General features: G+C 39.1%; 1 protein-coding gene across 7 annotated transcripts in view; it reads right to left on the bottom strand.

Annotated features, from left to right (window-relative positions):
- The window catches only part of CASP8AP2 (caspase 8 associated protein 2), a 52,009-nt gene that overhangs the window by 38,155 nt on the left and 1,817 nt on the right, over positions 1-12,037 (bottom strand). For 6 of the 7 annotated variants that reach the window (XR_008665076.1, XR_008665075.1, XM_055330091.1 and 3 more), the window contains one exon: positions 3,259-3,341. Coding sequence is in view for 5 of the 7 variants with exons in the window: in XM_055330091.1 (XP_055186066.1) it covers positions 3,259-3,313 (55 nt within the window). In the remaining 2 variants the exon portion in view is untranslated. Of the gene's footprint in view, positions 1-3,258; positions 3,342-9,260; positions 9,280-12,037 lie in introns of those variants that run through there. The other variant, XM_055330092.1, reaches the window with a different exon arrangement.

Raw genomic sequence — 12,037 nt, 5'->3', positions numbered from 1 at the left:
CATAAGATTTAGGCTTAAAAATTCACCTTCAAAAACAAACTTTTCAGACAACTCCAAATCCAATAATAGAGTAGTTCTATTAGATCAAGCCTCTTGGGATCCCTGGGTGGCGCAGTGGTTTGGCGCCTGCCTTTGGCCTGGGGCACGATCCTGGAGACCCGGGATCGAATCCCACGTCGGGCTCCCGGTGCATGGAGCCTGCTTCTCCCTCTGCCTGTGTCTCTGCCTCTCTCTCTCTCTCTCTCTGTGTGTGACTATCGTAAATAAATAAAAAAATTAAAAAAAAAAAAAAAAAGATTCTCCCCCTCTTTAAAAAAAAAAAAAAAAAAGATCAAGCCTCTTGCTGACCATAAACTCCAAGCAAACTATTACATATAGTCCAAATGCTCTATCACTAGACTATTATTGTGGTGATTAGTTCCCATTATATACAAATATTTAATCATTATGTCCTATACCTGAAACTAACAGAAACTTATATGTAAATTTTACCTAAATTTGAAGGAGGAAAAAAAAGGTGATCTAAAAAACTAAATAGCACTCCAAAGCAGTCAAAAACTGAAGACAACACCTGAAAAAGCAAACAGTCTTACATGCGTTCCCTATCCCCTTCTATTACAAATTTTTATAGGATTGGCCCTAACAGAAACTACAATAGACAAAGAAATCTCATATGGAAACCTCTAGTCGGGACACCTGGGTGGCTCAGTGGCTGGGCATCTGCCTTTGGCTCAGGGAGTGAACTTGGATTCCTGGGATCGAGTCCCTCATCGCGCTCCCTGCAGGAAGCCTGCTTCTCCCTCTGCCTGTGTCTCTGCCTCTCTTTCTGTGTCTCTCATGAATAAATAAATAAAATCTGAAGAAAGAAGAGAAAAGAAAGAAAAGAAAAGAAAAAAAAAAAAAGAAAAAGAAAAAAAAAAAAGAAGCCTCTAGTCATAATAAAGAATGAGAGAAAAAATTTGGGAGTGAAAACAGCAACTAGAAACTAAGAAAGAAAATCCAGAGAGCCAGAGAGGGTATTCCCCAAATTGTACCCAAATCTCCAAGTGACCCCCAAACTACATTAAGCAAAGGTTAGAGCTCTAAAATGTCCGGCTGGTTAAGCATCTGAACAGTTTTCAGCTGCAATCCACCACAGGTAGGAGAGAAGTCTAAGTTCAGCCAAGTTAAATCCTTGCTACAAGTAAAAACAACACTCTTCAGAACAATTCTAGCAGGGCACCCCGGCTGGCTCAGTGGATTAGCACCGCCTTCGGCCCGGGGCAGGGGCGGGAGGCGGGGGTAGAGGGGTGTATCCTGGGGACCCAGGGATCGAGTCCCACGTCAGGCTCCCTGCATGGAGCCTGCTTCTCCCTCTGCCTATGTCTGTGTCTGTGTCTCTGCCTCCCTCTCTCTCACTCTCTGTTTCTCATGAATAAATAAAATCTTAAAAAAAAAAAAAGAACAATTCTAGCATAATCCAATGTCTCTAAAACATGAGAATTCAGTGTCCAGAATGCAATCCAAAATTACTGCATAGGAAATCTTGGCAAAGAAACAGAAACCATTGGGATCCCTGGGTGGCGCAGCGGTTTGGCGCCTGCCTTTGGCTCAGGGCGTGATCCTGGAGACCCGGGATCGAATCCCACATAGGGCTCCCAGTGCATGGAGCCTGCTTCTCCCTCTGCCTGTGTCTCTGCCTTTCTCTCTCTCTGTATGACTATCGTAAATAAATAAAAAAATTAAAAAAAAAAAAAAAAGAAACAGAAACCATTAAAACAAAGAATGTGGTGTACCTGGCTGGCACAGTTGGAGAAGTGCACAACTCTTGACCTCAGGGTCATGAGTTCGAGCCCCACACTGAGTACAGAGATTACTAGAAAAAAATAATATAAGCTTAAAAAAATAAAAAGAATGAAAATTCTAAAACTGAAAACTACAATTTCTAATTCAAAAAAATCCACTGAATGTGCTTGACAGTAGACAGATCAATATAAATTACCCTATCTGAAAACCAAAGAGAAAAAGATTTAAAACGAAATCAAACAAATAAACAAACAACCAAAAAAGTCTTAGTGCCCTATAGGATAACGTCAAAAGTTCTCACATACTATATATCCGGAGTCCCAGAAGAAAAGAGAGAATGGGGAGGAAATGATTCTAGAAGGATACTACAGGATATTAAAAGGACTAGAAATGATAAATGAGTAAATATAAAAGACTAATTTTTCTTAATTTCTTTTAATTCCTCTTAATTTTTAAAAGACATAGAATGGTTTAAAGTAAAAATTACAAGCTTTGTATCATGAGGTTTATGACGTCTTTAGCAAAAAAGGATGGATGAGTTAAATACAACTATACATACAAGATTCTACATCTTAGATGAAAAGGTAGAAAAGTAGGATGTACACTACAAAATGTTAAAGAAGTATAATAAATCCCTCGAGCAACCACTAAAAAATAATGCAAAGAGGTATATCCCAAAAAGCTAACATATAAATTAGAATAGAATTTTAAAATACATTCAACATTTGAAAGAAAGCAAGAAAATCAGAAAGAAAGAAAAAAGTGATGAGAAAAACTAAAAGTATTAAAATGATAGATTAAAATCCAATCACAATAATAAAAAAAAAATTGGGGGCTGATAAAATAGGAATAAAAACAGCAGATTAAATAAAAGTATTTTATCAATGTTAAATTTACTGAAATTGATAATTATGCTATTGTATTTTTAAAAATCTAACTTTTTCTTATGAAATACACTAAGAAGTATATACATGATGTATGCAACTTACAAGTAACAAATACCAATTTTGTATTTCTTTAGATATGACAATATCATTACCACTTACTTTGGCAAAGTTGTTAATTTCATTAAATTTAAAAGGCCTGAAAGCATACAATTATAAGAAAGTTCACATTTAGGGGTGCCTGGGTGGCTCAGTGGGTTAAGTGTCTGCCTTCAGCTCAGGTCAGGATCCCAGGATCCCAGGATCGAGCCCAGCATCAGGGTCCCTGCTCAATAGGGAGCCTGTTTCTCCCTCTCCCTCTGCCATTCCTCCAGCTTGTGCTCTCTTGCTCTCTGTCAAATAAATAAATAAAATCTTTAAAAAAAGAAAAAAAGTAAGTTCACATTTACTAAACATTTCCTATTTGCCAGGCACTTTGTTGTATTAATTCATTTATGTGTGAGAAGAAAGTTGATGACAGTGTTTTCAATGAGAATAAATTATTTTGTAATTAAAGAAATTTAGAAAGACAGTTAAAATAAGCTCTTACCAGGAAATACATCAAATAAACCTGTTCCATCACCATTGTCATCATCTGCTGCCATGATCCTATTTCCTTTTGACAGTCGCCATCTAAAGTATTGAATATATAAAGATTTTCCACTGTTAAAATCAACTTCACAATTCAGAGAATAAACCTAGCTTTAAGTTAAAAAGCAACTTCCAAATCTGGACACAATGAATAAATTCACTCTCTACAATCACTTCAAAAAAAAGTGCTTTGGGCAGCCCCAGTGGCTCAGCGGTTTAGCGCCGCCTTCTGCCCAGGGGGTGATCCTGGAGACCCGGAATCAAGTCCCGTGTCGGGCTCCCTGCATGGAGCCTCCTTCTCCCTTTGCCTGTGTCTCTGCCTCTCTCTTTCTCTGTTTCTCTTATTAATAAATAAATAAAATCTTTAAAAAAAAAAAAGAAAGAAAAGAAAGAGAAAAAGAAAAATGTAACTGGCCAGAATTGACTCAAGAAGAAATAGAAAACATGGACATACTTAAGATGATTAGATAATTTGATACAGTAGTTAATCTATTCACAAAGAAACTACTAAACACAAACAGTGAACTCTACCATACTTTCAAAGAACAGATAAAACATAATATATTCCAGACAGCAGAAAGGGAGAAAAAGTCTAAGAGACAAATAATTTCATAAAGTTAGTACAGTGTAGACATCAAAAGTGGGCAAAAATAGGACAAAATTGGAAAATTACAAGACATGAAAACTATAGGCCAATCTTTTTTTATAAGCATAAAAACAGCCTTAAAAAATTAGTCAGGGGGGGGGGGCAGCCCGGGTGGCTCAGTGGCTTAGCACCACCTTGAGTTCCGGGTGTGGTCCTGGAGACCCGGGATCGAGTCCCACGTCAGGCTCCCTGCATGGAATGGAGCCTGCTTCTCCCTCTGCCTGTGTCTGTGCCCCTCTCTCTCTCTCTCTGTGTCTCTCATGAATAAATAAATAAAATTTTTAAAAAAATTAGTCAGGGGCACCTGGGTGGCACAGTCGGTTAAGCATCTGACTCTTGGTTTCAGCTCAGGTCATTATCTCATGGTCATGACATCGAACACCACATCAGGCTTCCCACTCGGTGTGGAGTCTGCTTGAGATTCTCCCTCCCTCTCCCTCTGCTCCTGCCCCACACACACCAGCTCATGCTCTCGCTCAACTCTCTCAAATAAATCTTTTTTTAAAATTTACTGAATGCATCCAGCAAGATATTAAGCAAAAAACAAAAACAAGGGGTGCCTCAGTCGGCATCTGACTCTTGATTTCAGCTCAGGTCATGATTTCAGGGTTGTGAGATCAAGGCCCACATCACAGTCTGTGCTCAGCATGGAGTCTGCTTGAGATTCTCCCTCCCTTTCCCTTTGCCCTTCCCCCTGGCTCACTAGATACCTCAAATAAATAAGTAAACAAAATCTTTAAAAATAAAAACACACTACAGACAAGTGAGCTTTATCTTTAAAAAGCAAGAATGGTTTAACATTAAAAAGGCAATTAGCATAAGTACTGTCCTCCCCCTTTGCTTCCTAGGGGCTTATACTATTTTATATGTATACTGGAAATGAATAATTCACATAAATGGATGATAGATGATAGGAACCATATTTTCCACTACTGAAGTGGGAGGTTACAGAAAAACAAGAGAATAAGCTAGAATGACCCCTGTAGCAATGGATTAGAGTTGAAATCATCAATAAGAACTCCTATTTAATTTAATACAGATATTGATTACATATAGAAATATTTGCAGTTATATGTATATACATGCATTAGTACATACACATATATTTCTTTGCTCTACCAGCTGGGAGGGCCTAAAAAACAACACCTCAATGACAGTAAGCACACCTAGTATCCACATTTTGGCTTCTAATATTATTCTCCACTAAAATGGACCAAGACTCCTGGGAAAAGTAGCTGATTTTAAGAGAGGAACAGAAAATATACAAGATAAAAGTGAAGCATCTTCTAGTGCACAGAAGTAAATAAGTGTCCAAAAAAATTGATGAAGGAGGTGCCTGGCTGTCAGTTGGTAGAGCACGCAACTCTTGATCTCAGGGTCCTGAGTGTGAGCCCCACACTGGGTAAAGAGATTACTAAAAATAAATAACCCTTAAATTAATCAATGAAGTTTTTAAAAAATCTCCCTCAAGCTTAAAAACAATTGATGAGGGATCCCTGGGTGGCGCAGCGGTTTGGCGCCTGCCTTTGGCCCAGGGCGCGATCCTGGAGACCCGGGATCGAATCCCACGTCGGGCTCCCGGTGCATGGAGCCTGCTTCTCCCTCTGCCTGTGTCTCTGCCTCTCTCTCTCTCTCTCTGTGACTATCATAAATAAAAAAAAAAAAAAAATTTTTTTAAAAAGAAAAAAAAAAAAACAATTGATGAAAGTATGTCAAAAAGGGCCACTGGAACCAACTGACAGCCCTGAAGAGCCCAAGCTGGAACAATTTGAGCAACAAATTAAAGTAGTATTGTATTATAACCCAAAGCATAAATATATCAGTCTATACTGATACTAGTAAATTAATAAATGGAAAAGAGATGAATTTGCCATGTACAATTCCAAATTATTTATTTACAGAGCAGGCACGGCATAATTTCCCACTATCAAATATGGGCTGTGCATTAGTGACTCCCTTCCAAAAAACAGAGTATGGGGGGGGTGGGGCTTAACAATGAGGAAACCTGTATCAATAGTCATAAATCATGTTGACAGGGGCACCTGGATGGTTCAGTTGGTCAAACATCTGCCTTCAGCTCAGGTCATGATCCCAGCATCCTAGGATCGAGCCCCATGTCTATCAGGCTCCCCACTCAGTGGAGAGCCTGCTAGCTTGCTTCTCCCTCTCCTTCTTCCCTTCCCCCTTGCTCACGGGCGTGCTTTCTGAAAAGAAATAAATAAAATCTTTATAAAAATTTTAAAAAATAAAATCTTTAGAGGTGCCTGGGTCCCCCAGTCAGTTAAGTGCCTACTCCTGGTTTCAGCTCTAGCCATGATCTTGGAGTCATGGATCAAGCTTGGCATCAGGCTCTGCACTCAAAGAGAAGTCTACTTGAGATTCTCTTTTCCTCTCCCTCTTGCCCCTCCTGCTTGTGCTCTTGCACTCTTGGGCTCTCTCTTTCCCTCTCTCCCTTGTAAATAAATAAATCTTCTAAAAAGTCTTTAAAAAACAATTAATAAATAAATATAATTCACATATAGGAAAATTCATTATCAACGTTGGCAATTTTCCCCAACTTTATAAACTCAATGCAATTTCACCCAAACTTAAGAAGTTGACCATAAAATTCAAACTGAAGTGTAAAGGGCCTATGAAAGCCAGAACATTTTTTATTTTGATGGAAAGGGAGTAAGCTTTTTACTGAAGTATAACATAAATATAGAAAAAAAGCACAAATCATTAATAGACAGTCCTATGATTTTTAACAACCTAAGCACATCCATCTGACTACCATCCAGATCCAGAAACAGAGCACTATCAGCACCCCGGAAGTATTCCTCATGCCCCCTTATAGCCACTCCCAAATGTTGGCAAAAATGTGTGGAGATGTGTACCACATTGCCGATGACTTATTTTGTAGAAGGACCTGCATATCAATGGAATGGGAGACAGATTCCAAATGAGGACACCATTAACAGCACCCTAGAAGTACTCCTTATGTCCCCTTGTAGCCATTATCCTCTCCCAAATGTTGGCAAAGATGTGTGGAGAATAAGAGCATACACATTGCTGATGATTTGCTTTGTAGACAAAAGACCTGCATATCAATAGAGGCATGGGAGGTAGATTACAAATGAGGACACCATTAACTTTGGAGAGAAGGCATACATTCCTGGACCTCAGGCAGAAGAGGATGGAGGATAAGACTCAAATTTCATTAGAGTCAAACAGAAGACACTAAATGTCAAACCAAGGAGTCTGGTCTTGAACTTTCAAAAACAGGAGCACTGAAGGTTTCTGAGTTAGAAACACTGGTATAAAAAATGAAATGGAAAGATTAATGTGTGGAATGAACTAGAAAGTGTAGGAAAAGAAACTGGAAAGGAGGCTACTATGGGTCCACATAATAAAATAATCCAAGATGGAGACAGTGGGAATGAAAAGGATGTTTATGTGAGATATAATAATGGAAGAAAGCAAATAGGGTAGATGCCTGGATATGGGAAATATAAACAATCATCTTTTGCCTCAACTCATTCTCAAGCTACAAATTTCCATTATATTTGATTCTTTTCTTATATCCACACTCACTTTCTTTTTTTTTTTTAAACTTGTTTTCTTACCCATTCTTTTTTTTTTTAAGATTTTACTTATTTATTAATGACAGACACACACAGAGAGAGACACAGGCTGAGGGAGAAGCAGGCTCCATGCAGGGAGCCCGATGTGGGACTCGATCCCAGGTCTCCAGGATCACACCCCGGGCCAAAGGTGACACTAAACCACTGGGCCACCGGGGCTGCCCCACACTCACTTTCAAGTGGTCGCAAATTCTTAGCGACTTTATTTTTAAATCTCTCAAATTTAATGTCTCCTTTTCACTCAGTTATCCCAGTTTCTAATTATTTTTCACTTAAATTATTATAGTCTCCTAGCTAGTTTCCATACTACTAAAGCCTTTTTCCTTCTAGCACTTTCTTTTTTTTAAGATTTTTTTGAGACAGTATGCATGGGCGTATACAAGCAGAAGGGGCAGAATGAAAGGAAGAGAGATCTTAAAGAGACTCCACGCTCAGCATGGAGCCTGACATGGGGCTTCATCTCATGACGCTGAGATTATAACCTGAGCCTAAATCAAGAGTTAGACACTTAACCAATTGAGCCACCCAGGCACCCTTCCTTCAACCATTAAAGCAAAAATCCTGTAATGTCTAACCGTGTTTCACTCCCAGGTCAAAAATATTTAGGAGCTACTGAAAACATTACTGAATTAAGCTTGTCTAGCACAGAACACAAGGCCTTTCCAGAAATATCACAACTTTTCTATCTCACATTGCTCCCCTCACCTACCGCATTTAGCCACATGAGACATTCTGTACTACACCATTCGTTTCTATAATGCAAGGTAGTACACATTATTGAGAAGTAGAGAAATGATGTTAGTGTAATGTAGAAATTATATTGGTTCAGACACCATTCTTCCCAGATTAAAAGATTATGTACCATAAATTATAGCAGCCAAATGCAACAAGCCTGGAAGGACTCTAGTCCTATGTTAATGCCATTACCCTAGATGTTCAAGTCCCCTTTCTTCCTCTGATCTCAGTACAGCAACAGCCTTTGTCTTGCAAGGAGGTAAGCATGATTTTCCTCCGTCTTTGTGGGGCACCCAAACACCAGGCAAAGAGCCAAAGCCATCCAGTCTGCCACTGCAGACTACTTGCAGTTCCTAAATTATGCCATGTACTTAAATCCACAATATCCTGCATCTTCTGTTTCTTTACCTGGACTGTTCATCCTCTTCCCAAACCCAACTACCATAATAGAGAACCCCCTTTTCTAGAGACACAATCCTCATTCCCTTATTGTACTGACACACTGAACATACTATTACATTCAGCTACCTCCACTGCAATTATTTGCCTTCTAAAGTTGTTCTTAGACTTTAGCATACATCAAATACCTGGAGGAGTTAGAACACAAGGTTGATGGGTCCCATCTCCCAAATTTCTGACTCTGTAGGTCTGGAGTGAAACTTAAAAATCTGCACGCTTAAAAAGTTCCCAGGTCATGCTGCTAACCCAAGGACCACACTTTGAGAACTACCTTCCCCCCCCCTTTTTTTTTTTTTAAGATTTTACTTTTAAGTAATCTGTATACCCAACATGGGGCTCAAACTTACAACCCACAAGACCAAGAGTTGCGTGTTACACTACTGAGCCAATGAGGTGCCCAGAAAACTACCTTCCTTAGACCAGTGCTGGCCAATTGAACTTTCTATGACGATAAAAATGTTCTGTATATCTGAGCTGTCCAATATAGTAACTACTAACCATATGTAGCAACTTGTAGCCACTCCCAAATGTCGGCAAAGATGCGTGGAGATGTGTACCACATTGCTGATGACTTATTTTGTAGAAGGACCTGCATATCAATGGAGTGGGAGACAGATTCCAAATGAGGACACCATTAACAGCACCCTAGAAGTACTCCTTATGTCCCCTTGTAGCCATTATCCTCTCCCAAATGTTGGCAAAGATGTGTGGAGAATAAGAGCATACACATTGCTGACGATTTGCTTTGTAGACAAAAGACCTGCATATCAATAGAGGCATGGGAGGTAGATTACATATGCAAAATATGCATAGTTTGAGTATAATCCTTTCCTATTGCTGCTCTAACAACTTTACACAAACTTAGTGTCTTAACACAAATTTATTATCTTTATAGTTTCATTTGCCACAAAAAGCTCACAGGAAAGATTTCACAGAGCTATGATTATTTCAACTTCAATAACACCTAACTAGCTCTAAATGCAATTGGGCCCTTATAAAAATCTATTTGAATGCTATCTTAAGGCAATAAGGTCCTGGACATCAATATCTTCTTTTCTACCACTACAAAGCAAAATTTATTTCATTGGGTTAAACACTTGATAAGCTAACACAAGCAAACACAAACATGAGCACCATTTCAGATTTATAGACTCCTCTGCTGCCACCTCAGAGTACTTGAAAATTAGTAATATTTGAACTAAAACACAAATCAGCAGTCAGCAACAAGATGCTAAAGTTAATAAACACATTCCTTTAAGTCCAAACTCACCAAGTCCAAAACCAAGAGAGATCATCTTCCCATCAACATCTGTCACCTCCTGACATGTCTACTTGAGTAGCACTTAGCATCCCCTAATAGTCTGCTGACTATTAATAGTCTGCTGAATATATAATGGTCTGCAATGTTTCTCCCATTTATCCTTGATCTTGCTATCTGCATTTTATTTTAGGCTCCACTATAGTTATCTAATTATCTCCTCTCTCCAAATACATGCCAAACACAACTGTTGGGTTTTTCTGAAGTAATCCTGCTCGTATTATTTCCTGCTCAAAGCCTTTCCATTACTTCCCAATATCTACTGAATAAAGTCCAAACACCCTACCTTGATACATACTGATGCCTACTTTCTAGCCCCATCATTCACTGTCCCAAGGTTTCCAAAATCCCAAGGTTCAGTGAAAACAGGCTCCTGTTTGCAAACACAATCCCTGATACCATCTCCCCACTACATCTCACAAGCACTACATTGCTCACAAGCAAGTCTGGGTGTGAATACCTCTATATTAGAATTTCAGAAATCTCTTACTTTTTGTAATTTGAAAAGGCAAGTCAGGCTGTGGTTTTGAAATGGTCAGGAGTGGACATTTGAATACACTTTCCGTTAAATCTTTTTATTCTCCACAGAAAACTCAGATCTGCTTATATCTCTGCTATAGCTCAGTCACCTCTCATGGTCTCCTGTACTGTTTTCATAGTCTTCTCTACTTTTTGTAAGTAATATTTTCTATACTCTTCTTGCTACAGTTAAATTCCTGAAATCCAGATTTGATCATGGTATTATCTTGCTTTAAAAACCCTCGGTGGGGGGATCCCTGGGTGGCTCAGCAATTTGGCGCCTGCCTTTGGCCCAGGGTGCGATCCTGGAGTCCCGGGATGGAGTCCCACATCAGGCCGCCGGCATGGAGCCTGCTTCTCCCTCCTCCTGTGTCTCTGCCTCTCTCTCTCTCTCTCTCTCTCTCTCTCTCTCTCTCTCTCTGTGTGTGTGTGTGTGTGTGTGTCTATCATGACTAATAAATAAATAAGTAAATCTTAAAAAAAAAAAAAAAAAAACACTTTCGTTGGTTTCTTCCAATTCCTACTGGATGAAACCCAAGTAACTTATCTGACTTTTCTAAAATGCAAGTCTAATCATGTTCCCTCCTTTGCTTAAAACTCATCCGTGCTTCCTGTTGATTTCAGATTAAAAAACAAATTTTGGAAAAAAATAATAAATAAATAAATAAATAAATAAAATTTAAAAAATTAAAAAAAAAAAACAAATTTTGGGGCACCCCAGGTGGCTCAGCAGTTTAGTGCCGCCTTCAGTCCAAGGCATGATCCCGGAGACCCGGGATCAAGTCCTGCGTCAGGCTCCCTGCATGGAGCCTGCTTCTCCCTCTGCCTGTGTCTCTGCCTCTCTCTCTCTCTCTCTGTCTCTATGAATAAATAAATAAAATCTTAAAAAAAAAAAATAGTCACAATTGTGTTTACAAGGTCCAGAGTGACCTGGCCTCCGCCCACAATTCCAGTGTTAGTCTGCATCCTACTTCCCCACTTCCCAGAAGTCTTTACTCTTGATCAAATTGACCTTCTTTCATCCGTGAACATGCCATTTGTCCCCTCCCACCACAGGGCCTCTGCAAGGAATGGTCTTTCCTTAATGCTCCTACCATCATTTAACTTATCTCTAGTATTTTGGCTTAAGTAACGTTTGAGCCTCCCTGGCTTCTCTCTCTCCCCTAGATCAGTCCCTCTCATATATATTATTATACCACTGCGTCCTTTCTCTATATGGCCTCTTTTTAGTTTATGATTACATTTTTGTGGGAATTCCTAAAGAAATGTCCATCTCATCCAATGGACTATAAGCTCCATGAAGAACAGGACTGGCTCTGTTCTGTTCACCATTGTATCCCCAGCTCTCCGCACAGGGCCTTCCAAGTCAGTAGGTAATAAAAAAATATATATATATACATACATATATATATATATATATGTATGTATATATATATTT

Source organism: Nyctereutes procyonoides, unplaced genomic scaffold (genome assembly GCF_905146905.1).
Source record: "Nyctereutes procyonoides isolate TBG_1078 unplaced genomic scaffold, NYPRO_anot_genome, whole genome shotgun sequence".
NCBI lineage: Eukaryota > Metazoa > Chordata > Mammalia > Carnivora > Canidae > Nyctereutes > Nyctereutes procyonoides.
This window is presented reverse-complemented; position numbering and strand designations above follow the sequence as displayed.